At 38.2% G+C, this 25238-nt stretch overlaps 4 protein-coding genes across 5 annotated transcripts; 3 read left to right on the top strand and 1 right to left on the bottom strand.

The window, feature by feature from the left end:
- Window positions 1-1868: 1868 nt before the first annotated feature.
- On the top strand, window positions 1869-9447 carry LOC110699024 (1,4-alpha-glucan-branching enzyme 1, chloroplastic/amyloplastic-like). The gene is made up of 15 exons (XM_021876507.1): window positions 1869-2145; window positions 2280-2399; window positions 3877-3993; window positions 4278-4488; window positions 4728-4797; window positions 4896-5165; window positions 5248-6154; window positions 6421-6537; window positions 6701-6763; window positions 7003-7110; window positions 7316-7417; window positions 7564-7631; window positions 7778-7859; window positions 7999-8115; window positions 8977-9447. Exons 2-15 carry the CDS (start codon window positions 2334-2336, stop codon window positions 9277-9279), a joined length of 2601 nt encoding a protein of 866 aa, XP_021732199.1. The 5' UTR covers window positions 1869-2145; window positions 2280-2333; the 3' UTR covers window positions 9280-9447.
- Window positions 9448-11309: 1862 nt separating this feature from the next.
- LOC110699025 lies at window positions 11310-13868 on the top strand. Of its 2 annotated transcripts, none has more exons than XM_021876508.1 (3): window positions 11310-11656; window positions 12281-12396; window positions 12957-13868. In XM_021876508.1, exons 1-3 carry the CDS (start codon window positions 11652-11654, stop codon window positions 13454-13456), a joined length of 621 nt encoding a protein of 206 aa, XP_021732200.1. In that variant the 5' UTR covers window positions 11310-11651; the 3' UTR covers window positions 13457-13868. The 2 variants fall into 2 exon arrangements, with proteins under 2 accessions (XP_021732200.1, XP_021732201.1); XM_021876509.1 differs by lacking the exon at window positions 11310-11656 and adding an exon at window positions 11813-12133.
- A 630-nt stretch (window positions 13869-14498) lies between these two features.
- On the top strand, window positions 14499-23428 carry LOC110699026 (probable acyl-activating enzyme 1, peroxisomal). The gene is made up of 2 exons (XM_021876510.1): window positions 14499-14721; window positions 21491-23428. The coding sequence occupies exon 2, from the start codon at window positions 21521-21523 to the stop codon at window positions 22952-22954; it is 1434 nt and encodes a 477-aa protein (XP_021732202.1). The 5' UTR covers window positions 14499-14721; window positions 21491-21520; the 3' UTR covers window positions 22955-23428.
- A 524-nt stretch (window positions 23429-23952) lies between these two features.
- Window positions 23953-25238, bottom strand: LOC110699028 (putative germin-like protein 2-1). Its single transcript, XM_021876511.1, has 2 exons — window positions 24677-25238; window positions 23953-24557 (listed from the first exon to the last, which is right to left on the bottom strand). The coding sequence occupies exons 1-2, from the start codon at window positions 24798-24800 to the stop codon at window positions 24010-24012; spliced, it is 672 nt and encodes a 223-aa protein (XP_021732203.1). The 5' UTR covers window positions 24801-25238; the 3' UTR covers window positions 23953-24009.

A 25238-nucleotide genomic window follows, 5' to 3' on the forward strand; every position in this document is an offset into this window, starting at 1 on the left:
TATTTATTTTTTTGGTAGTGTATGATACGAGTATTTAATAATTATTGTTTGTAGTGGAAAATTTAATTCAATAATTTTGATTTTTTTTAATACTCTTTACAAAACAAAAAGTAAGTTATTATACCTAGCTACCCGATGCCCTGACCCGAAAAACTTGGGTACCCGAAACCCGGATACCTGATCTTCTCGGGTCGGGACATGGGCCGAAGTTCAAACTACTCGAAGATTCGGGTACCCAAAGACCTGAGTACCCGAATATGAACACCCCTAGCCAAAACCCGCCAGGCATGGGCTTGTCACACAGGGCATGGGTGTGCCTTGGATCTGAAGCAAAGCAATAGCTTGAAAACAAAACGACACAGGCGTGTCAGAATTTGACATGGGTGTGTCAGAGCAAGTGCTCATCTTCTCCGTCGAGGCACACCCATGTCGACCTAAGACATGGCCTTGTCTTGGTGTAACTTCCTAACTTTGCGACACAAGCTTCCTAACTTCCGAATTTCCTAGCTCCCGATTCAAGGCGCTATTTCTTACAAATCTCCATCTTGACTTGAATCCTTCTCACAAATTACAGATAACCAAATGCATTGATCATGCAATCAGATTTGTTTCGAAAGATAACCGGACCAAATTTACTAGATTTGCCCCGTAGGACACCAGATTAGCTTCGTAGAGCTCTAGATTAGCCCTAAGGGCTACTAACAACCTCGAACATCGAGCAAGTCCAAGCAATGTTGGAACTTACTCTACGGAATCGGTTTGGTGAACATATCTGCAGGATTATCAGCAGTACCTACCTTCTTCACCTTAATTCTCGTCTCACTTCGTAGAAAATGATACCTGACATCAATGTGTTTAGTTCTCATGATGCACTTGATCCTTAGCCAAACATATTGCAGTCAAACTGTCGAAATATACTATTGCTAGCTTGATCATGATGTAGACTTAGATCACTCATTAGTCCCTTCAACCATATTCCCTCCTTAATTGGTCGCTTCTGTCAAGACCATATACTTTGCTTTAGTAGTAGAAAAATTCACCATAGGTTGCAGAGTAGCTTTTCAACTAACAACATAACCACCAAGAGTGAACACATAACCAATCATAGACCTTCTACCATCAACATCACTAGCATAATTAGAATTGAATAACCTGTAACTAAACATGCTTCACCATTACTATAAATGAGACCAACATTAGACGTGCCGACTACCTCTTGTGTAACAAAAAATCCTCTTAAGTGCATGTCAATGCTCCTTACCAGGATTAACCATGAGCCTACTAACAACTCTGATTGCATATGCAAGATTCGGCTTAGTCCAAACCATATCATACATCACACTCCCTACTTCACTAGCAGTAGGGAACCCGAGACATGTACTCCTTCTCCTCAGCAAACTTAACGAAAGTAAAGTAGCATCCTCATCATCAATATTTCCTCTTATATATTTCCTCAACAGAATTAACAAAAGTAAAGTAGCATCCTCAAAAGACTTAACAAAAGTAAAGAATGTGGGTGTGTGTTTAAACATTTCACTGTAGCATCACTTTGTTTTCAAACTTTTTTTTTTTTTTTTTTTGACAGTTGAGTTTTCAAACTTAATTTATTAGAACTTATTTAATCTTGAATCATTTAATAAAAATTCTAAATTGAATAGGACGGAGAGAAGCATAAACAAACCCTTTATAAATTTGGCCCATAAAAAGCATTTATAATACTCCATAGCTCTTGAGTTTAATAATATCACATTAAAAATCTATAGTAACTTTAATATAATTTAAATTAATAGTTAATTAAAAATTGATAATCAAACCTACATTTTAAGATTAAACCATGAAAATATGCACTATATAAAAGGAACAAATAAGAACAAGTCCTAATATTAGCCTTGATTGAAGGCTAGCCTTGTGTATGTTCCTTAATTTTCGAAAAAATATTAAAAATATCGACAAAATCAACAAATCAATTAAAGCGGGAATACGTAGACGGCACTCACTCACTACACACTAGTGAAGTGAATCGTGAGTCAGGTGGAATGATCCTATAACCTCGTCACAAGAAATCTTTACACTTTTTTTAAGAAAAAAAGCGATTTTTTTGTCAAGAATTTCCACGTTTACAACCCAAATACAGTCACTGTCTTAGTAAGTTAATTAAACACTGATTACAGTAATCTCTGTTGTTTAATTCTCATTGATATGATTTATATATATAATACTTATAATTGCTCTACATAATTATATAATTTTACTATTTTGTATGATCAAATATTTTGCAGAAAATGGCATGTAAGTAAATGATATAGCATATATTTTGAGTGGAGAAGACGAAGATGAATGTTGCAGTGGGTGTTCAAGCAACAAATTCAGTTGGGTCATTTCTAATTTCAGCCAATAGGGTAATTTAATGCCCTTTAAAACTTTTTTTTTTGTTAATTTTTATAAATTGGCAATTATTGTTGAATTTTGATGAAAAATGACAAATTGTTGAATGATTCTTTAATTTCTGCCAACAATTTCAAATGGGTGAGTTTTGAATACCTGAAAGATTGTTTATTTCATTGAATTAGACATTCTATTTTGGTTTTTAGGAGAAAATTGAGAAGTTTTGTTGAATTATTGAAGGAATTTCAGTGGGAAATCATTTATTTTGGGGGAATATGATGGTTAGATATTGCATGAATTTGAGGTCTGCATAAATGCTTGAAAATGCTGATATGTTGAATGCTATGGCTATAAATCTGAGTAGCACTCACAAATTTCTTTGAAAAAGGGTTTTAATCAAATTGGCTATGAATTGTTTTGCATTCTTTGTTTGTTTTATTATTGTATGTAATTGGAAAAGGAATTGTATAAATGACTTGTTTCCCTTGCAAAACTTGATTTTGGAAGACTTGTAAGGCCTTCGAATGTCGGTCGTTGATGATTGGCCTATGTGATGAATTAAATGACAGTTTACAATTTTACTAACATCATTTGTTTTTTGCACCAGCTATAAAAGTTAACTAAATTTTAATGACAACTTAAGCAGTTTTACAAATATTGCTGTCTTTGAGCTTAAGGCAAGTATAATTCCTTTTAAATGGGTGTGTTCTGAGTTTTCTGACTATCCTTTGTGGTGCAAGTAAGACTGGTGGATGATAACAATTACTTGTTCACAATTGTGTCGGTATATTGACATAATGAGTGGCTGTTTAGATGGTATTGTGTGTTAGTGCATGACATGATTTGCTTTTTTTTTTTTTAAAAATAAATAAATAAATTAGTTATGGCGTTTTTAAGCTTATAAGTTTTGTATTGCAGCTGGGTTGCACAAAGCTAACTAAGAAAGAATTAAACGAGTATGGCTGAATGTGTAAACTAGTAATCAGCTTGAAGATGTTGAATTGAGCTATTTGCCATTTTGCCATGCACTATAGCTCATCGTGCAAAGATAATGATCTGGCTTTTTGTGTAAGGAAGTATAAGACTGAATTAGAAAGGGAGATAATTTCGGAAGGGCTTTGTCAAATTGCTAAACATTAAATATTGTTCTTTCCCATCACTCTCATTATCATTTAAAATTAGCAGCAAGAAGTAAAGAGTATACTGAGTTTCCTAACATCCCTCTGTCTGTCATTTTATCTGTTTTTTACACTAATTTTATTTTGTGCCTCTCCTTTCATTTTGTATCTTTTGATTTTGGTGACTAAGTACTTAATGTTCTTGCACTGATAGCCTTACTTTTAACTTGATATCATGCTGTCAAGGTGTATAACGGAGATTCTTTTTGATGTGGTCTTTCTTATTTTCTTATAAAGTCAATTCATATTTTGCATGCAAATACTAGGATCTTGTTGTTGGTTGTTTCACTAAAAACTGCTAGCTATTTTACAGGGCTCAACAAGCAAAGAATTAATTTTGGCACAGACATCAGCATTGAACTGCAGTTCAAAAAATCTGTTCAGGCGCAATACCTTGCATCCTAAGTCAAAAGTTGACATAGTGCATCGAGTATGTTTTCATTACTAAAATGCAACTTTTTGGATCCCATGAGTATTTATGATGCTTAAAGTAATCATCTGTATATTCGGTGGTTGAAGAGGTTATGAAATAATTTTCATCAGATTTTAATCTCCAATGTTGAAGAGCTCATCAACATCTTGCAATAACTGAGTATTGCTGAAAATTTAATTGTTTTTATTGATGTACAATATTTCCTGTAAACCCTCACAGTACTGGAAATTTGTCTAGAATCCTAGATGCAGTAGCTTAAAAATGCCCATTTTCTTTGATAGATGAAGTGTTGTCCTGCAATCTCAGCCAGTGCGACTGAAAGCAGTCAAGCAATGGAAAATGCTGAAGTAGAGACAGAGAATCTGGGAATCCTGGATGTGGATCCTTCCTTGGAACCCTACAAAGATCATTTTGAATACAGAGTGAAGAGGTACGTGGATCAAAATCAGCTCATTGAAAATTACGAAGGCGGTCTTGAGCAATTTTCTCAAGGTGATATTCTTATCTGCACTGACATCCCGCTAAAATCTTTATCGATTAAACACTAATCTTTTAATTAGGTTGAAGTATCCAGTAATGCATCAACCGTAAATTATGTCTCTATGCTGTATTAAGTGAAGAATATTTGGTTCATGCCTATAGCCTGTCTATGCTGCCACCATTTGTCACCATGTAGCTTGGCATGTAGGAATATTAGTTATACATTCATATTGTTTATGTGTATTGTATAGGATACTTGAAATTTGGTTTCAATCGTGAAGAAGGGAGCATTGTGTATCGTGAATGGGCTCCTGCTGCTCAGTAAGTTTGTTACAGGTCTAAAGGACTTTAATTTGTTTAAGCTGAGATTTCTGGTTTTCTAAATCTCTAAAATATCGTAACTTTTTTCATTGATCTAGGGAGGCTCAACTTATCGGGGACTTCAATGGGTGGGATGGTTCCAACTACAAGATGGAAAAGAACCAGTTTGGTGTTTGGAGCATTAGAATACCAGATGTAGGTGGAAAATCCATTATACCTCACAATTCAAGGGTTAAGTTTCGGTTTAAGCATGGAAATGGAATTTGGGTTGACCGAATTCCGGCATGGATCAAATATGCCACGGTGGATCCCTCGCGATTTGCAGCACCATATGATGGGGTATACTGGGAGCCTCCTCCTGAAGAAAGGTACTGGTTAAATCGACATAAAACTGCATTATATATAATGGAGTGAGATTTTGCTAACTCAGTTTACTTTTCATAATGCTAGCTACCAATTTCAGCATCCTCGTCCTCCAAAACCAAAAGCTCCTCGAATATATGAGGCCCATGTTGGAATGAGTAGCTCAGAGCCACGTGTAAATTCATATAGGGAATTTGCAGATGATGTTTTGCCTCGCATTAAGGCAAACAATTATAATACAGTGCAGTTGATGGCCGTCATGGAGCATTCGTACTATGCTTCATTTGGATATCATGTGACAAACTTCTTTGCCGTGAGCAGTAGATCTGGAAACCCTGAGGACCTTAAGTATCTGATTGACAAGGCTCACAGCTTAGGTTTGCGAGTATTGATGGATGTTGTTCACAGCCATGCCAGCAACAATGTTACCGACGGTTTGAATGGTTTCGATGTTGGACAAAGCTCACAGGAATCATACTTTCATACTGGAGACCGTGGTTATCATAAGCTATGGGATAGCAGGTTGTTCAATTATGCAAACTGGGAAGTTCTTCGATTCCTTTTATCAAACGCAAGGTGGTGGCTTGAAGAGTATAGATTTGATGGATTTCGTTTCGATGGAGTAACCTCCATGCTATATCATCATCATGGAATTAACATGGGTTTCTCTGGGAATTATAATGAGTATTTCAGTGAGGCAACAGATGTTGACGCTGTGGTTTATCTGATGCTGGCTAATCGTTTGATTTACAACATTTTTCCTGATGCTACAGTTATCGCAGAAGATGTTTCTGGTATGCCTGGATTATGCCGCCCCGTTTCTGAAGGGGGAGTTGGGTTTAACTATCGCCTAGCAATGGCTATCCCTGACAAGTGGATTGACTATCTGAAAAATAAGAAGGATGAAGAATGGTCCATGAATGAAATCATGTTAAGCTTGACTAATAGAAGATACACTGAGAAGTGTGTAGCTTATGCTGAAAGTCATGATCAGGTCCAAGTTCTTCCTTTCTCTGAAGTGGCTGCTTCTTTGCAGTTTATTCAGTTCAAATACTATTGTCTTGAAAACAATCTTTACTTCACTTCATAATTCAAGAGTTACATATAGCACTTCTTTTCACTTTTGAACCACTGAATACGAATAGAGCACATGTTCGTATTTCTTGTAAAATCAATTTATTTATTTCTCTGTTGTTTTCCTTTATATCCTTTACTTATATATTTATATATGTCTCATGATTGTAATTTCATTTTCTGCAGGGAATAGTTGGAGACAAAACAATGGCATTTTTGCTAATGGACCAAGAAATGTATACTGGAATGTCCTGCTTGACTGAAGCTTCACCCATAGTTGAGAGAGGGATTGCACTTCATAAGGTTTGGTTCTTTGTCACTTTTTTTTCTATATAATCTCAATTGATTAAGGGTATATTTTCCTATATAAACTCAATTACTTATGGGTATATTTTCCTTAAATTGCTTACCTTGAAGGCTAGAAGATTCTAGATATTTCTCTGAAAATCATTTAACTGTTCTGCAGATGATACATTTTATTACAATGGCCCTTGGAGGGGAAGGTTACCTTAACTTCATGGGTAACGAGGTAAGCGTTTGAGGTTGAGATCTTGTTAGACTGTTAGTTCTTGGGGATTCCATTCTTTTTAATGACAGTGTTGGGGTGTCTAGAGCGATAAAAGTTCATACCTTTTACACTGCATGGAAAACCTGTTTAAGATTGAGTTCAGAGTAATGTATCAATATACAGCTTAAACAGAACATAATGTTTTTGTATAATTTATGTTTTTCTTCTTTGGCTGTAATGCATCCTCTATTGATTATCAGTTTGGCCATCCTGAATGGATCGACTTCCCCAGAGAAGGAAATGGTTGGAGTTATGATATGTGCAAACGTCAGTGGAATCTGCTTGACACAGATCACCTGAGATACAAGGTATTAAAACACACACCTGCCGAAACAAAATATACATTTTACCACTTTGAAGCAGTCAAGCCTCAAACAGAGTTCTTGAGTGCTATAGACATAAGAAACGAGAGCTGGCTGGTCATGTACTTTCTGAGATTCTGATTGTCACTAATATCGAATCTTAATTTTATAAAAGGGGTCTTGATCAGAGTTTTTGGTTTCTTCTGTTCAGTTCCTGAATGCATTCAATCGTGCCATGAATTTGTTGGATGAGAAGTTTTCATTTCTTTCTTCATCAAAACAAATTGTCAGCAGTACAAATGAAGAAGACAAGGTATGGGTACTTGAAGCAAACATTAAGTGTTGTTTCTCATACTTGCAGCTTTTTAGTTGATGTTTATGCAGTTCTCATAATAACGATGACAAGTTATTCTCTCCCAATTCCTGTAACGCATGACATATATATTCAAAATTTTACAGGTTATTGTGTTTGAGAGAGGCGATTTGGTCTTTGTCTTCAACTTCCATCCAGAGAATACATACGAAGGGTAAACAAATTCTCTTGTGATCTTTATGCTGTGAGAATTTTAATCCTTATCATTTTAGGAATAAATTATTTATTACTTTGCTGATGATTGATTTTCCCACGAATTTGCCTTTCTAGAATTATTTTATGTGTGATTTTCATTTGCAGTTACAAAATTGGGTGTGATCTGCCTGGAAAGTATCGTGTTGCACTTGATAGTGATGCTTTGGACTTCGGTGGAAGAGGAAGGGTAAGGCCTAAAGATGTAGCTGGTTGTTCACCATATTGTATTGGCTTCTCAAACAAAATTTCATACAACTTTATACAATTTCAACCCTTGCTTGACCATAACTGAGCAATTGTGTGCAATATTTTTTTTTTATATGTAGGTGGGTCATGACGTTGATCATTTCACAAATCCTGAAGGAATACCAGGAGTTCCTGATACAAATTTTAACAACCGTCCTAATTCCTTTAAAGTCCTATCACCAGCTCGTACATGTGTGGTATACATCTACATTATTTACTCTCTCGCTTCATTGTATTGAAAAGAAACATGGTTCATTTGCTAGCTTACAATAAACTTTATCCCATCAGACATCTACTTCATATGATTTTGCTTGATTGCAATGTTTTCAAAGCAGCTGTGGTAATTCCTCTAGTCTTATTAGCTGGTCAGAATCAAGAGATGTGATTATGTGGTGGTCTTGGTTTTGATTAATGCATTTTTTTTTTCTTTTTCTTTTTGGCCATAAATTCAGATTATTTCACATTTCTCTCTCAGTTTTATCTGCCTAATAATAACTGATTCATTAATGAACCAAACTTGAGTATCTTTTGGTTAAATAGAACAGAAAGGAGAGAAGTTGAGGGCTGCCAATGGGAATGATGATCTTTTTGCTTCTTGTTGGTTTCCCAGCTGATAATCCCCAACCCACTCAATATTTTGAAGTTCCTGTTGGGGGAGGAGAAGAATGGGGTGAACAGAGTTGTGCACACGACACAAATGCCACTAGTGACTCTTGCCTTGTTATTCCACTAACCTATGAATTCTACACACATCAAGAGCTAGTCATATCTTTGCCAAATAAATGGTTGTGTTGCACAATCAAGTTCTTGCTACATTAATTAGCCGTGCAACAATCTCATGATGCCTTAATGATTGGGTGGGTGTGATTTTGAGAATTGATAATGAGATATTTAGTTTTCTAATTGTTGAGTGGTTGTAAGATAATCAATGCACCACGTCAATGGTGCAAGTGCAACTGTCAAGCCGGTTATGTTGTTTTCCTTGCCCTGGTTACAAAGAATATGTTCACTCCTTTAAGTACAACCATTTTTTAACTATATATCTCTTTGTTCCGTAGGCATATTACAGAGTAGAAGATTATCCAGATGAGACTGTCGCAACCACTACCGTTGTTGCTGATAGTCTAGAAGAAGAGGCTGATGGAGCCGAGGATGTTAGCCCTGTACTAAAAAAACCAGCTCCCATGGAAAAAAATGCTGCTCCAAGCGTAGAGGAGATTCCATCAACAGACAAGATCATGGTTAGTGGACGGCCCGGTGACTCAGATTGTAATCCCTCCACAGCAAGTGACTTCAAAATCAGTGTACCTCTTCTGTCATCCATGCACTTTCCTTTTGTTCGTGGTTACCTCTTAGCGTAAATAAGTAGCTAGATTGCTTACATGGTTATGTAATTGCAGTTTCATCATGTAATCATGGGAGAGATTGAATAAATCAAATGAAGAGTTTTGTTACCAATGTATGTTATTGTGAATGTAAAATTTCAGCAAGGAGTTATGCCAAAGAGTCAAGAGGCTTGCAAGTTCCAATTTAAGCTGTTCACTCGAATATTTAGGTCAGGTTGGGAACAGATCAAATTAGGTTGTGATTCAAACTTGAATAAGTCTGTTTAGTGAATCTAGCCTCTAGCTTGGGTTTACGGGTCAAGTTAAAGTTGGGTCATGTTATGTTAGGTAAATTATCATTGTGGGTGCATGTTGACTTTGATTAGACTCAAATTAAAGTTAGGTTTGATTACAAGTTTGGGTTGTATCGAGCCAAGTTTGAGATGGGTTTCTAGCTAGTAAACTTAAGTTTGGGTCAAATTTGTGTAGGATTAATTTTAGATCGAATAATCTTTAAATTGGGTCATCCTTGAACTTCGATCAAGCATTTCATAATTTGAACAATCCAAGTGTTACGAATGTACTATTGGACCTATATAATTGTGAACAGAGTTATGGAATATATGATATGAACAAATGATTACTTGATCTGATTTCAAGTTATTCACTGATTTGATACCCATCAAAACTTTTAAATTCACCAAATACTCCTTGAGTTTAAGAAAAATGTCACCATATGTCCTTAATGACTAACGGAACCGCCGTTAGTCATTAATGACTAATATGCCACATGGCAGTCTCTAATTGGTTTTTGTAATATTAGTTAATTAATCATTAAAATAAACTTTAAAAAATTAAAAAAAATTAAAAAAAATAAAAAAAATTAAACCAAACCCCCAGCCAATCTCCCCACCACATCACCACCCCCCACGACAGCCCAACCCCTTGCCTGCACCTTACCGGCGACCAATGTCCTCTTTTGCGCCGCCGACCACCCTCCCTCCCCTTATCCAATGCCGCCACCACCCCTCTCTTGCCCAGAATAACGTTCCCCCCACCCTAAACCCCTCCCTCCACACTCGAAAAACACCTCTCTCCCCTCCCACTGGCGTCCAGCCCCCATCCCCCTGCGCCTGCGACGCTAATTCCCCCCATCCCCCTACCACCTCCACCTACTTCCCCCCCCCCCCCCCTTAAACCACCATCGTCGACACCCTAAAACCCCAAAAATCGAAAAACCCCAAATCGAAACCCTAGATTTCGATTTGGGGTTTTTTCGATTAAGGGGTTTTTCGGTTTTTTTGGGTGGTGGTTTAGGGTGGAAATGGGGTGGGGATGGCGGGGGGTGGGGCGAAAAAGGTTCGCCGGCGCCGGGGAGGGGGTTTCGACGCCGACCGCGAAGGAGGGGGGTGGTTTCGAGGGATGAGGAGGGGTTTAAGGGGAGGGGAAACGGAGGGATAGGGGGCTGGGGGTAGGGGAGGGGTGTCGAGGGTGGGGCGGCTTGCCTCGCCGGCGGATTGGGACCATCGGCTCAGGGGGAGGAGTGGGATCTGGCGTGGTGGCAGTGGTGGGGCGGGGTGGGTCTTGGGTGGTGGGTTTTTTTTTTAATTATTTAAAGTTTTTTTTAAATAATTAATTAACTAATATTACAAAAACCAATTAGAGGCTGCCACGTGGCATATTAGTCATTAATGACTAATGGTGTCAACCGCCGTTAGTCATTAAGGGCATTTGGTGACATTTTCCTTAAACTCAGGAATATTTGGTGAATTTAAAAGTTTTGATGGGTATTTGGTGAATAAAAAAGTATCTTAGGGGCAATTGGTGAAATTTACGAATAAACTAAGATCAATTTACATATTACTAGATCACTATGAGTCAAATAAACTACAAAGTATTAATATTGCCTTAAATTTGAGAGAATTCATATTTATCTCCTAGATAAACTTGAGAAGTTTATCCAACCCTATTATTGTCATTTCCCACAAAAAAACATGGGTATTTCTGTAATTTAAGCTAACAAGTCAAATTGAATTGTACCTTCACCATTAATAGATCTGAAAAAAAAAATAAAAAAAATCTGGTTCACTGCCCCTTCCCCATTAATGGCAGAACTTCAATGGAAAAATGGAAGAGCTTCAAGGGGCTTCATTGGAGGACGACCTAACCCTTCCCCGTAAGGGTTAACCTTGCCCTTCTTTTCTCCCTTTACAATTAGGGTTTTCGTTTAATCGGCGGCGGCTAGGAGTGGATTGTTAATCAAAACCAGCTCCGATGGGATGGCGTTGAACTGAAGGTTGTAGTTGTAGTGCTGTGGTGGTACTCGTGAGTCGTGACGGAGAAAATGGTGGTGGTACTCGGGTGTAATAGGTATTGGGTAATGACGGTACTCGGGTTTGACGGAGAAGATGAGGTAGAATAAAAAAAAATAACAATTTCGTTTTTGTTTACTTTCAATTTATTTACTATTATGTCATGGAATTAACATCCCTTGTTTATCTGAGAGATAAACTGGGACAAGCCCCTTAAATTTGGCCTTTGTCTCTTTTTTTTTATTGTTTTAATTAGTATTTGGTGGACTAGCAGCATTTTTTATTTTATTTTATTTTATTTTTCTCTTTTCTTTTTAAATATCTTTCCTAAACATGGAAGGTGATAATCCATCCGTCCAAAAACACTTGAAATAATCCAAGGCCGTCGGATTGATTTGACCGTTACACGCTCCTTCACCTTTAAAAATTCAAACAGCCGCCCGTTGTCACTGTAATTCCATTACAATAATAATTCTACGAACAAAACATCCACAATTCTCAAACCAAAAACCCCAAAACTAGAACCCTAATTCAGAATCAGTAAAACTTGTTAGACCAAGTTCTTCCAATTTCTCAAGGTCAAAATCAATTAAAAATTCAATCTTTCATACTTTTATTACTTTATTTTCCATTATTATTTCTCAATCACAAAACTTGGAATTATATTTTATTATTAATGCCCATTTTCTTGCTCTTGTTTTTCTCTGTATGTTTTGTTGTTTCAGGATGAAATCTGATCGGAAACCACCGCTTGCAAGATCTCCGATGACGCTTCGCGGCCGTCGTCCTCTTCAACCACCCAATTCCAATATCATCGCCAACACCCCTCTTCGAACACCAGGTAATTTTTAATTCAAAGTTTTTATTTTTTGTTTTTATTTCTTTTTTTTTGGTGGGTTAATGAAATATACTTGTATAATTGATGAAATGTAATTTAGTTCAAATAAATTGATGATACCCGTTTGTTTATTCATTCTTAATCATTAAATAATAACACCAATCAACGCGTTAAGTTAGACACTTAGACTATAAGGTTGTGTTTGTCAAAATTAAAACTGACTGGAAATGGATCCAAGAAACTCTGATGGTTTTTTTCTTAATTTTGGGTGTTCTTGATAATTGTTTTTGTTTTTCTGTAATTTTTAATCAGAAATGAACCTACATAATTTTTTGATTGTTTTTCTGGGTTCTGATTATATTCAAAAACTTTGTAATTAAAAAGAAAATGGATTAATTTATTGTTAATCAGAAATGAACCGATACAATTTATGATAAGGTATGTTTTTCAGGGCTCTAATTGTTTGTGTGTGATTATTATATTTATATACTCTGGTTTTGAACAGAACATGTATTATATATGCTTTAAAATGGGTTTATTTTGTAAATTATCTGTAATTGCAGCTATGATGAACAAACCCCAGATGAAAGGATCAGAAAATATGCCAGAAAACAACACAGTTTCTTGTGAATTGAGGGCACTAGCAAAGATGGTTCAAGATGAGCTCGGCGCAATCAACGCGAAAAATACTGAATTTGGCAGTCATTCATCAATTGGAGGTACTAATCAGTTTGAGAGGGGTCGATTTTACAATGCTTATTCAGAAAGAAGGAATGAAAGGCTAAGAAAGAAACAGAGTGAAACAGGGGATGATGAGCCTAAATCTGCTTATAATTTAGGTGTTAAGCTTGATTCCACTACTAAGAAGAAGGATACTAGGAAGAAAACAGATAGTCTTAAAAAGACAATGATGGCAGCGGCTACTTACTCTTCTGTGGATCGTAGCGAGCACCCGAGGTATGCTTTGAGGAGCACCGCCAGGAAGCCTCCACTTCCGGTGGCACCGATGAATGTCGATGAGACGGCGAGGAAGGCTCCTAGTACAAGAGCTAGGAGGAAGTAAGGGAGGAGAAAGGAATATAGATTTTAGACATAATTGAGGAAAGATTTATTGATATGTCATATTCATTTCTATGGGTGGTAGAATTGCTATGTCAAAGTTGTTGATGGATAAGCTCTACTCATGGAGTCATGGGACATTATAATGGTAGATGTTTTGCTTGTATGTTGTTGTAGTCCATCAATGGTGGACATCATAAAATTTTTATCTAGTCTTGGAACAACTAAATTCGGTGATTTTCAAATTGAATCTTCTATAATGTTGATCATTCCCTCCTTATTCATCAATAGGTGAGGTGATAATAGGTCGTTTCTATCAAATTTTGTTAATCCGTTTGGGTTATCTTAGGCATATAGATAAGTCATGTGTATCATATTCATTTAACAATTTGGTTATTTTATTGATTGTTCGGGTGTATTATGCTTGTGTTGTATCAATCGGTGAGGTGATAATAGGTCATTTCTATCAAATTTTGTTAATCAGTTTGGGTTATCTTAGGCTACATATATGTGATAATAAGTCGTTTAACAGTATGGTTATTTTATCGATTGTTCGGATATATTCTGGTTGTGTTGTATTGTGATATTATGTACAAATAATATAATGATATAACCTTGAAACTTGTTAGCCTTGAAATATTTGTGAAGAGTTAATAAATGATATGATTAAGATTTATTTGCAAATAACTAAAAGGGTACATTACAAACATTGCAATTGTACGCTCTGTCATTCCAAACTATTTAACGAACTTGTTTATTACAAATAGTTCGGTGATTGATTAGCCAAACTTAAAATTGACATGAATTTTTTTTTTAGGAAATTGACTAAACATGAATTATTGCATAACAAGTTTACAACTTAAAATTGACTTTAAAATGAATTATTGCATTACAAATTAAAATTGACCAAAACATGAATTATTACACACAACTTAAAGTAGACTTCTAATTAAACAATCCATATATTAACGGTTTAAACTCTATTTAACGAATCTCTTTTGTCTCTTCTTTCCACCCAAAAAAATAAAGTCAAAACTTTACTAAATTCACAATAAAGCTTTAGAACTCATTAATGGAGGGATTAATTGTTGCTCAGCAAATTATGTTCCACTCTCTCCAATAAGCTTTTTGGAGAGATCAGCACTTGTTTATGGAGATCAAACTTCTGTTGTTTATGGAAATGTTAAGTATACTTGGAGAGAAACTCTTATTAGGTGTACTAAACTTGCTTCTGCTCTCACCCAATTGTCTATCTCTTATGGCGATGTTGTAAGTTCTTAATTTTTTTCGATTATGCTCAATTATCGTTGCGCATAATTTTAGGTGATAAGTTGTTCTTTGGTTCTCAATATGAGTTTTTATTGAATTTGACTTAACACGCACGTTCAATTTTATGTTTGTACATGTTCTTAAATATTTGTAACACTTTGATTGACACACTTAATGCTTATGGAATTTTTGCATTAGTAGAATTTTTAAGAAAATTGATACTTGAAAATATACACATTAAGACTAGTTTATGAACATATTACATGATAACATTTTAATATTTTCATATATTGTGATCAAAACTAATGTATTATTGGTGTATAGACTTAAGTGTTGCAATAAGTTGCATGTATTCAGCCATTTAGGAACGGAAAATATAATATGATTGGATGGTATGTTTATATATGACAATTTTTGTCATGATTTCTAGTACTCGTATTAAAGTGTGGACCCTTGCTGATCAAATCCATGTATATTTTGTGCACTTTGTACATACTTCCTCCGATTTGCTTCGATATACTACCTCCGTTTCATATTATTTGCAACGATTAGACATTTGTTCTCTCTACTTTATGTCAAATCGTTGCAAATAATATGAAATGGAGGTAATACAAGGAATGTATCGAATGATATCCTGTTTTATGATGTCCGTTTTTGTGGCTATACTTCCAAGTAATGAAGGAATTTTCATCATCGTACTAATTCTCATATTTCCAATTGATTTTGGTATATATGTGGTCAATTTTACAAAACAGTTTGACTTTTGACTTGACAAAAATTGTTTTATTTTTGTGTTCCACCCGATTTACCCATGGGCTAATCTGGATTCGGGGATCAGTTCTGGGTGGTACTTAACAAAAATTGTGACATACTCCCCTAAGTCCGAACATTACATTAGATATATACCATCATACCTGTTGTGCGACAGCGGAAGCAAAGGTCGAAAACAAACAAGAAAACAATAAAGAAATTCAATGCAAACAATAAGAACAACACCAAGAATTTACGTGGTTCACTATCGATGTGATAGCTACGTCCACGGGCACCGAGATCGAATGATTTCACTATAAACTGCAAAGATTACAAAGATGATTCTTGTATTTCTCAAGAACGGCTCTCACTCTGTCTCTCTTAACCCTAATACTGATATTAGGGAGGTTTTATATTAATCCCTAATTAAAAGATACTTGGGCAAAAAGATAATAAAATAAGATAACCTAAAACCGCAAAATCCGCGTTCCGTATTTTTCCTTCTCCGCCCGGTCAGACCGGGCAAGGTCTGCCCGATCGGGCGCGAGAAGAAAACTCCATACGAATGCTTCAACGTATCCAACCCCCACCGCCCGGTCAGACCGGGCAAGGTCTGCCCGATCGGGCGAAGGCTCGCCCGGTCGGGCGAAGGCTCGCCCGGTCGGGCGCGAGAGCAGCTTCTTCAACGAATTTGCCAGGCACCTCTTCTTCTTCCGCCCGGTCAGACCGGGCAATGTCCGCCCGATCGGGCGGACAAAGCTACGAAGTACGAGTCACCTAATATACTTATCAACAATCTCCACCTTGACGAGAACTCGTAGTCAGCAAACGACCCCATCAAGACATAGTGAAAAAACATCTCAAGCCAAACCCGATGCAGGACTCATGCATAAGCCATACATCCCGATAAGTCTTCAACCAAGACCCATCACATACTCGTCTCCAAGTATAACAACTCATAATGCTCCACCTGCATCACAAGCCCCGGGCAAGCTCCACCTTAATGCCAACACACCTACACCAGGAGCTCCCCAACTTCGCCCCTCAGGGCCTACTACATCACGTAGTAATCAATATTTAGCAAGTCTAAGCAATGTTTAAACTTGCTAAACGGAACAGGCTTAGTGAAGAAATCAGCCGGGTTGTCAGCAGTCCCAATCTTCTTCACCTTAATCCTCTTGTCAGTACGTAAGAAATGATACCTGACATCAATGTGCTTCGTCCGATCATGGTGTACTTGATCTTTAGCTAAGCAAATCGCACTTAGACTATCACAATACACTGTAGCAAAATCCTGTGCAATACCCAGTTCACCTACTAGGCCTTTGAGCCAAATAGACTCCTTAGCTGCAGAAGTTAGAGCCATATACTCAGCTTCAGTAGTTGACAACGTAACTGATGACTGCAATGTAGACTTCCAACTAACCACAGAACCACCCAAAGTGAACACATAACCAGTCACAGACCTCCTGGTATCCACATCAGCTGCATAATCAGAATCACTGTACCCAGTGACCAAGCATTCCTTACCATTCCCGTACACAAGACCAATATCAGCTGTCCCTCTCAGGTAGCGAAAAATCCTTTTCACCCCTTGCCAGTGTTCCCTCCCAGGTCGAGCCATAAACCTGCTTACAACACTAACAGCATGCGCAATATCCGGCCTAGTACAGACCATAGCATACATCAAACAACCAACCGCGTTTGCATATGGAACTCTAGACATATAAGACAACTCCTCCTCTGATTGAGGTGACATAGACAAAGACAACTTACAACTAACAGTAGTTGGCGTACTTATAGGCTTCGATTTTTCCATCCCAAAACGAGACAGAATCTTTTCAATGTAGCTTTTCTGAGTCAAGAAAAGCTTACCTCTAGCCCGATCCCTGTAGATCTCCATACCCAAAATCTTCCTAGCTGCACCCAAGTCTTTCATGTCAAACTCCGAGTTAAGCATCTCCTTTAATCTTTTGTACCACTGTCGGGGGATTGCTTAAGTCCATACAATGACTTTAGCAATCTGCAGGCATAGTGTTCCTTTCCAGGAGCTTCGAATCCTTCGGGCTGCTTCATCAGAATCTCCTCCTCCAAATCGCCATGAAGGAAGGCCGTTTTAACATCCAACTGCTCCAGCTCAAGATCAAAATGTGCTACAATTGACAATAACACACGGATAGAAGTATGTCGAACCACAGGTGAGAATATCTCAACAAAGTCAACCCCTTCTACCTGACTGAACCCCTTAGCAACTAGCCTAGCCTTAAAACGTATTTGCTCAGTTTCCGACAACCCTTCTTTCTTCTTGTAAATCCATTTACAACCCACAAGCTTCCTCCCTTCCGGTACCTTTACCAGTTCCCACACTCTGTTCTTGTAAAGGGACTGCATCTCTTCACCCATTGCGGCAAGCCATTGCGCAGACTCACTACAACTAATTGCTTGTTTATATGTGGCAGGTTCAAATGACTCTACATCATCAGCTACACTCAATGCATAACCTGTCATCGCATCAACACAGCAATTTCTTCCCTCCATCTCTTCAATCAATCTAACAGGCTTCTTGATAACTCGTTTAGGCATCTCAAGAATGGTGTCAGGTTGACTAGATGACCCCTGATTAGATTGCTCCACCTCATCCCCAGAGTTAGAATGAGTAGGAGTAATCTCAGGTTCAGGAGTACCCGGCACTGGAACATCAGCATCATCATCAATATATTGTACCCGAGGTAAATCAGCAATGGTAGACTGATGTACCTCAAGTACCCCATCTGTCTGTAATAAATTGTCTCCTTCCCTTCTCAAATCTGAAATCTCTGCATTTTTAATTGAATACATGGTGTTTTCATCGAAAGTAACATCCCTACTAAGAATGACCCGACCCTCCGAAGGTGAAAAAATTCTAAACCCCTTCACACCATCCCCGTACCCAACAAAACACCCCTTCTTGGCTCGTGGATCCAGCTTACCCTCAATAACATGATAATAAGCAACACAACCAAAAATCTTCAAATTCGAAAAATTAGGCAACTTACCACTCCAGATCTCAAACGGAATCTTGGAATCAATTCCAGAATGAGGACCCCTATTAATGACATAACAAGCTGTTAACACAGCTTCACTCCAGTACCTCCTCCCAAGCCCTGCATTAGAGAGCATGCATCGGACTCTCTCTAGCAGTGTCTGATTAACCCGTTCTGCTACACCGTTCTGCTGTGGTGTCTTCCTGACAGTATGATGCCGACCTATACCCTCATCTGCACAGAACTGATTAAACTCGTCTTTGCAAAACTCTAGCCCATTGTCCGTTCGTAGCTTCTTGATCTTCCTTCCTTGTCGATTTTCCACCAAAGCTTTCCATTGCTTGAAAACTTTGAAGGCCTCATCCTTTGACTTAAGCAACCTAAGCCATGTGTATCGGGACTTGTCATCAACAAATGACACAAAATAGTGGTAACCTCCCATACCTTCAACTCTAGATGGACCCCAGCAATCTGAATGGATGTAATCGAGCACTGCATCAGTAATGTGAGCACCCTTGCTGAACTTTGACCTGTGTTTCTTACCAAACACACAATGCTCACAAAATTCAAGGTTGGCAACCTTGACCCCGGATAGAAGACCCCTCTTGGACAATAGCTGCATCCCCTTCTCCCCCATATGACCAAGCCTCATGTGCCAAATCTTAGTCATCTCCTGGTGAGATACAGATGCGCAAACCGCAGAACTAGGCAGTGTAACACCCTCAAAAACATAGAGGGTGTTCCTTTTGATACCCTTAAGTACCAACTCAGAACCTCTGAAAATACACAACTCCCCATCTGAAAACACACCATTGTACCCCAATTCATCCAGGGTACCCAATGAAATCAGATTCTTTCCTAAAGCAGGAACATGCCGTACATTAGTCAAAGTTAACCTCCGCCCATCAACAGTCCTCAACCTCATGGAACCAATACCTGTGACCTTACATGGAGCATTGTTACCGACTATAACCATACCCCCATTGCGAGGTTCATATGTATCAAACCAATCTCGACGTGGACACATATGGAACGAACACCCCGAATCTAGAACCCAGTTATCAGATAAATCATCAGACCTAGCAGAACTGACTAATGCTAAATCTTCCTCTGAATTATAGCTCTCATTCGGTTTCTCTTCAACTACAGCAGCCTGGGACTTGTTTTTCCTCACCGGACAATTATTCCTAAAGTGACCCGGTTCTTTACAGTAATAACATGTTTTAGTAGTAGTTTTACTAGATCCATCCTTGCCGTTTCCAGCACCCGACCCAGCATTGTTCCCCTTGTTAAACCCCTTATTCTTTTTAGACTTTCCGGACTTAACAAATAACCCACTACCATTATCCCCATTATCACTCGTAGCTTTCATTCTGAGTTCCCTAGTATGAAGTGCTGCCTTCACTTCTTCTAAGGTTATAGAATCCTTACCAACAACAAAAGACTCTACAAAATTCTCAAAGCTAGACGGTAGAGATACAAGTAAAATCAACGCAGCATCCTCATCATCAATTTTAACATCTAAATTACGTAAATCAAGCAAAATAGAGTTAAGTTTTTCTAGATGTTCCCGTAAGGAAGTACCTGACTGCATCCGGAGGCTAAACAACCGCTGTTTCAGTAATAATTTGTTGGTCAACGACTTAGTCATATACAATGACTCCAGCTTCAGCCACAATCCAGCCGCCGTTTCCTGATCAGCAACCTCCGTGATGATTTGATCATCAAGACTAAGTAATATGGTAGAGTGTGCCTTCTCTTCCATAACTTCTAACTGCGAGTCAGTCGGTCCGTCTCCTGACTCCGAAGTAGTACTCTTTGGAGCCAACGGACGCCATATCTGCTGTTGTTTTAACAGAGCCTTCATCTTAATTTGCCATAGCCCGAAACTATTTTTCCCGGTAAACTTCTCAATTCTTATTGTTGAATCTCCTGCCATTGTTATCTTCAAGAAACTCTCCAAGGATTGAACCTGAGCTCTTGATACCAATTGTTGTGCGACAGCGGAAGCAAAGGTCGAAAACAAACAAGAAAACAATAAAGAAATTCAATGCAAACAATAAGAACAACACCAAGAATTTACGTGGTTCACTATCGATGTGATAGCTACGTCCACGGGCACCGAGATCGAATGATTTCACTATAAACTGCAAAGATTACAAAGATGATTCTTGTATTTCTCAAGAACGGCTCTCACTCTGTCTCTCTTAACCCTAATACTGATATTAGGGAGGTTTTATATTAATCCCTAATTAAAAGATACTTGGGCAAAAAGATAATAAAATAAGATAACCTAAAACCGCAAAATCCGCGTTCCGTATTTTTCCTTCTCCGCCCGGTCAGACCGGGCAAGGTCTGCCCGATCGGGCGCGAGAAGAAAACTCCATACGAATGCTTCAACGTATCCAACCCCCACCGCCCGGTCAGACCGGGCAAGGTCTGCCCGATCGGGCGAAGGCTCGCCCGGTCGGGCGAAGGCTCGCCCGGTCGGGCGAAGGCTCGCCCGGTCGGGCGCGAGAGCAGCTTCTTCAACGAATTTGCCAGGCACCTCTTCTTCTTCCGCCCGGTCAGACCGGGCAATGTCCGCCCGATCGGGCGGACAAAGCTACGAAGTACGAGTCACCTAATATACTTATCAACAATACCTGTGTAATGTAGGCAATTCGAAGCCATTTAAAGAAGAGGAAAATGGTTGTTTAGCTGATTGTTGAAAATATAGCAGGTGATCAAATTAAAGGGAGTGTATTGGTAATGCTGGTGAAACATATTTCACATCTAAACGTCCTGTTAGGCCTAACCTTCTTCTTGTTTATGATGTACATGCTTTCTATCATGCAAATGATGCATTGCACGATGTTTTAGCTTTGTTTAGTACTAACGGAGGTTGAAAATGGTGTAATAAAAAAAATCTGTGCTTGTACATACATTATTATTATTTTTGTTTTTGTTTGTTTGTTTCGGCTTAGGTACATCTGACTGTCCATTTTCTACATTAGGTTGCTGCTTTTCTCCCCAACACTCCAGCAATGTATGAGTTGCACTTTGCTGTTCCAATGGCCGGAGCAGTCCTTTGCTCTTTGAATATCCGTCATGATTCTGCAATGCTGTCTGTCTTGCTAAAACATTCTAAGGCAAAACTCATCTTTGTAGATTATCAGTTTTTGGATACTGTACGCGGAGCATTGGAAAACATGTCCAAGTCAGGCTCTAGCCTTCCTGACATTGTCTTAGTTCTCGATGAACAGTTGATGTCAGTTGGAATTGACATGCTTCAAAATACAACCATTGATTACGAGAATCTTGTACAGGCTGGAGATCCTGAATTTGAGATCCGAAAGCCAAAAGATGAATGGGATCCAATTGCATTGAATTATACTTCTGGGACAACTTCAAGTCCTAAAGGCGTTGTTTACAGCCACAGAGGTGCATATCTGAACTCCTTGGCTACAGTTCTCGTGAATGAAATGCTTACGAGGCCTGTCTTTTTGTGGACTGTCCCTATGTTTCACTGCAATGGCTGGTGCTTTACATGGGGTATAGCAGCTCAAGGTGGTGTAAACGTCTGCCTGCGCAATGTTGTTGCAAAGGATATATTCAGTAGTATTGTTGAGTTTAAAGTTACTCACATGGGTGGTGCACCAACAGTTCTTAACATGATCATAAATTCTCCTGATGGCGATAAGAAGCCTCTTCCAGGAAAGGTGGTAGCGATAACAGGTGGTGCTCCACCAGCCCCACAAGTACTCTTCAAAATGGAGGAGATTGGGTTTGCAGTAACACACGGATATGGGTTGACAGAAGCCTACGGCCTTGCTACAGTTTGTGTTTGGAAGCCTGAGTGGGATGCTTTGCCTCCGAATGAAAGGGCAAAGATTAAGGCGCGGCAAGGAGTGCTCCATCTTGGGCTTGAGGAAGTGGATGTAAAAGATCCTATGACTATGAAAAGTGTGCCTGCTGATGCAAAGACAATGGGCGAGGTTATGCTTAGAGGAAACACCATCATGAATGGGTACTTGAGCGATGAGAAGGCTACTCAGGAGGCTTTTGAGAATGGATGGTATCATAGCGGAGACTTAGCTGTCAAATACCCTGATGGCTATATTCAGATTAAAGACCGAGCAAAGGACATAATAATATCTGGGGGAGAGAATATAAGCTCAATTGAGGTAGAAGATGTAATATCTAGTCATCCTGCTGTTCTAGAAGTTGCTGTTGTTGCTCGTCCTGATGATCACTGGGGGGAGACACCCTGCGCGTTTGTAAAGCTGAAGGATGGGTGTAATGATGTTACCTCTGCAGATATAATTAAGTTTTGTAGAGATCGCTTGCCTCATTATATGGCTCCTCGGACAGTTGTTTTTGAGGATCTGCAGCGCACAATAACTGGCAAGGCACAAAAATACATACTCAGGGAGAAAGCAAGAGCCATGGGAAGTCTAACAAAAACCAGTAAACTTTAAGTTATGATGGCCTTATTTCTTGTCATATTTATATCGTTCCTCATGCTATCTGCAAAATGATACTGAACTTATGCTAGCAGTACCAGAGTCGATTCATATTCATCCACCCCTTTTTCTATCAGAAGCATTTCAGATTCTAACAGTTCAAAACTTCAAATGCTTCTCTGGAAACATGGATTAAGACTTTGAAGCTTTCATATCCTTTATTTATACAAAACCTCCCGTGATCGTTCCTCGTATGTTTTAATATATGTGAGTGTGACTGTGAGTTCATTCAAGAACATTTAACCTCACTCACCAAGTTACCATGTGATCTGTTGTATTATTTCTGATTTCATGATATAGAGTGTTTGTTCAGCAATGAAGTTGTGAATAAATTGTGCATCAATTTTTAGTACTTATCAATGACTTGTTGCATTCCACAAGTTTGTGGTTTTATTGATGTCCATTTTTTCCATTAAATAATATTTACAAAAAAAAAAAAAAAAAAAAAAAAAAATTTATCCTTAAGTTCCTCACTTTTTTGAAATTTGTTGTGCTACTTAACTGTCTGTAAGATTATAGCTGTAGTTTTATTGTTCTTATTTGAAATAGTATGTGTCATATAAGTCAGAGAGCTCTAAATACATCTTGTGTTTATCATTTAACATTTCCTTAGTTTACTTGGGAGCTGTATATATCATCCTTATAAAGCTGAAAGTCTCTGAAAATATATTCGGGATGGTCAGGATATTTTATGATATGCTAGAAGCAGTTAAGGTAAAAATTGAATTGCCTGGGTAATCTCGAGTTTAGGGAACATAAGATGAAAGGCAGAGCAAACTTATGATTTAATTGCTTTCTTTTCCATGGCATATATTAAACAGATAGTGTATTCATAACAGCTCAATAAACTTTTTCAATACTGTATAAATATGTTATTCATTTATTTTTGTAAAATTTGAACGAATAAACAATGGTATTAGAAAATAAAAACATCTGCAAACATAATGAAGTCAATAATTGATCACTCTGCACTAAATAGTTCTGTCTGTTCCCAGTCAGGAAGTAAGCAGTTAGAACTTGGACTGAATGTACTTGATGACATTAGCATCAAGCTGAAAGGCCTTTGAAAGAACATCAACCGAGATAGGTGCTTCAGACCCAAAAACAGCGTTACCAACAGTGACCACACCTGGATTCTGGCTACTCAAGGCAGAAATGCCAAAAGCAGGAGTTTTGCCAACATTGAGTTGAAAGTGAACGAGACCTTGTGGGAAAACAAAGACGTCTCCCTTTTTGAGAACCTTGGTAAAGAGCTTGTTTGCACTATTATCCGCTGGGTTAGAGGTAACAAAACCAACATAAATGGTACCCTCCATCACTGTGAAAACCTCAGTGGCACGGGGGTGTGTATGGGGAGCAACAAGGCCATATGGAGCAAAGTCGAGCCTAGCAAGTGATATGCCAAGGGTGTTGAGTCCTGGCAATTGTGCTACTGCCACAGGAGTAACTGCTGAGCCTAGCTTATTGTTAGTGTTACCAGGTTTGTCAAGCCCATTGGTGAAGAAATCTTCTGCTGTAACTGCCATTGGATTCTTGCAGAATAGCCCATTTACAAACACTGCAGATAATAAATATCAGAACATAAACCAGTGTTAGTGCTTAGGAAAAAACAATAAACTCCTACTAGTCTACAAATATTGCAAATATCATGCAGTTATAACAAGAATTAAACCTTACATGCATTTTTAGGGTCATTTGTGGCAACACAAAAGTCTTGGAGCTGTGTAGGATCGGTGGCAAAGACTACACTAGATGTTAGAGCTAACAGTGTTAAGTACGCAATGAATCTGTAAGCTGCCATGGTTTCTGATGTCTGATTTATCGTTTAGTTTCTACTGTAATATAATGAACTTTTATTTCTTTTGTATGAGTTTGAGCACTTGTAAGTTGTGATGGTTTCTTGCTTGGGATTGTTTATAGGTTTTACTGATGGATTGTAACCCTTTTTATAGGTTTTACTGATGGATTGTTTTGGAGTTGAATTGGTCATATTTTTGTAGAGCACGTAAATTTGTCAAGAAAGTTATCATGTCATGTTAACTAAGCCTTGAGGTTTCCTCAAAAAAAAAAAAAAAAAAAACTAAGTCTTAAGGTAGTTGATGTAGTAACTTATATTACTCTTTTAAGCAGGTACTGACTTGGTATAACCTGCCAATTTCTGTGCTCACAAACAATCCTTGGGAGTATTTGCTGTTATAAAGCTATGAAATCAGTGTAAGATGGCGTGAATTGGTAAAAA

The sequence above is a fragment of the Chenopodium quinoa genome, unplaced genomic scaffold, assembly GCF_001683475.1.
Source record: "Chenopodium quinoa cultivar QQ74 unplaced genomic scaffold, ASM168347v1, whole genome shotgun sequence".
NCBI classification, from domain to species: Eukaryota; Viridiplantae; Streptophyta; class Magnoliopsida; order Caryophyllales; family Amaranthaceae; genus Chenopodium; species Chenopodium quinoa.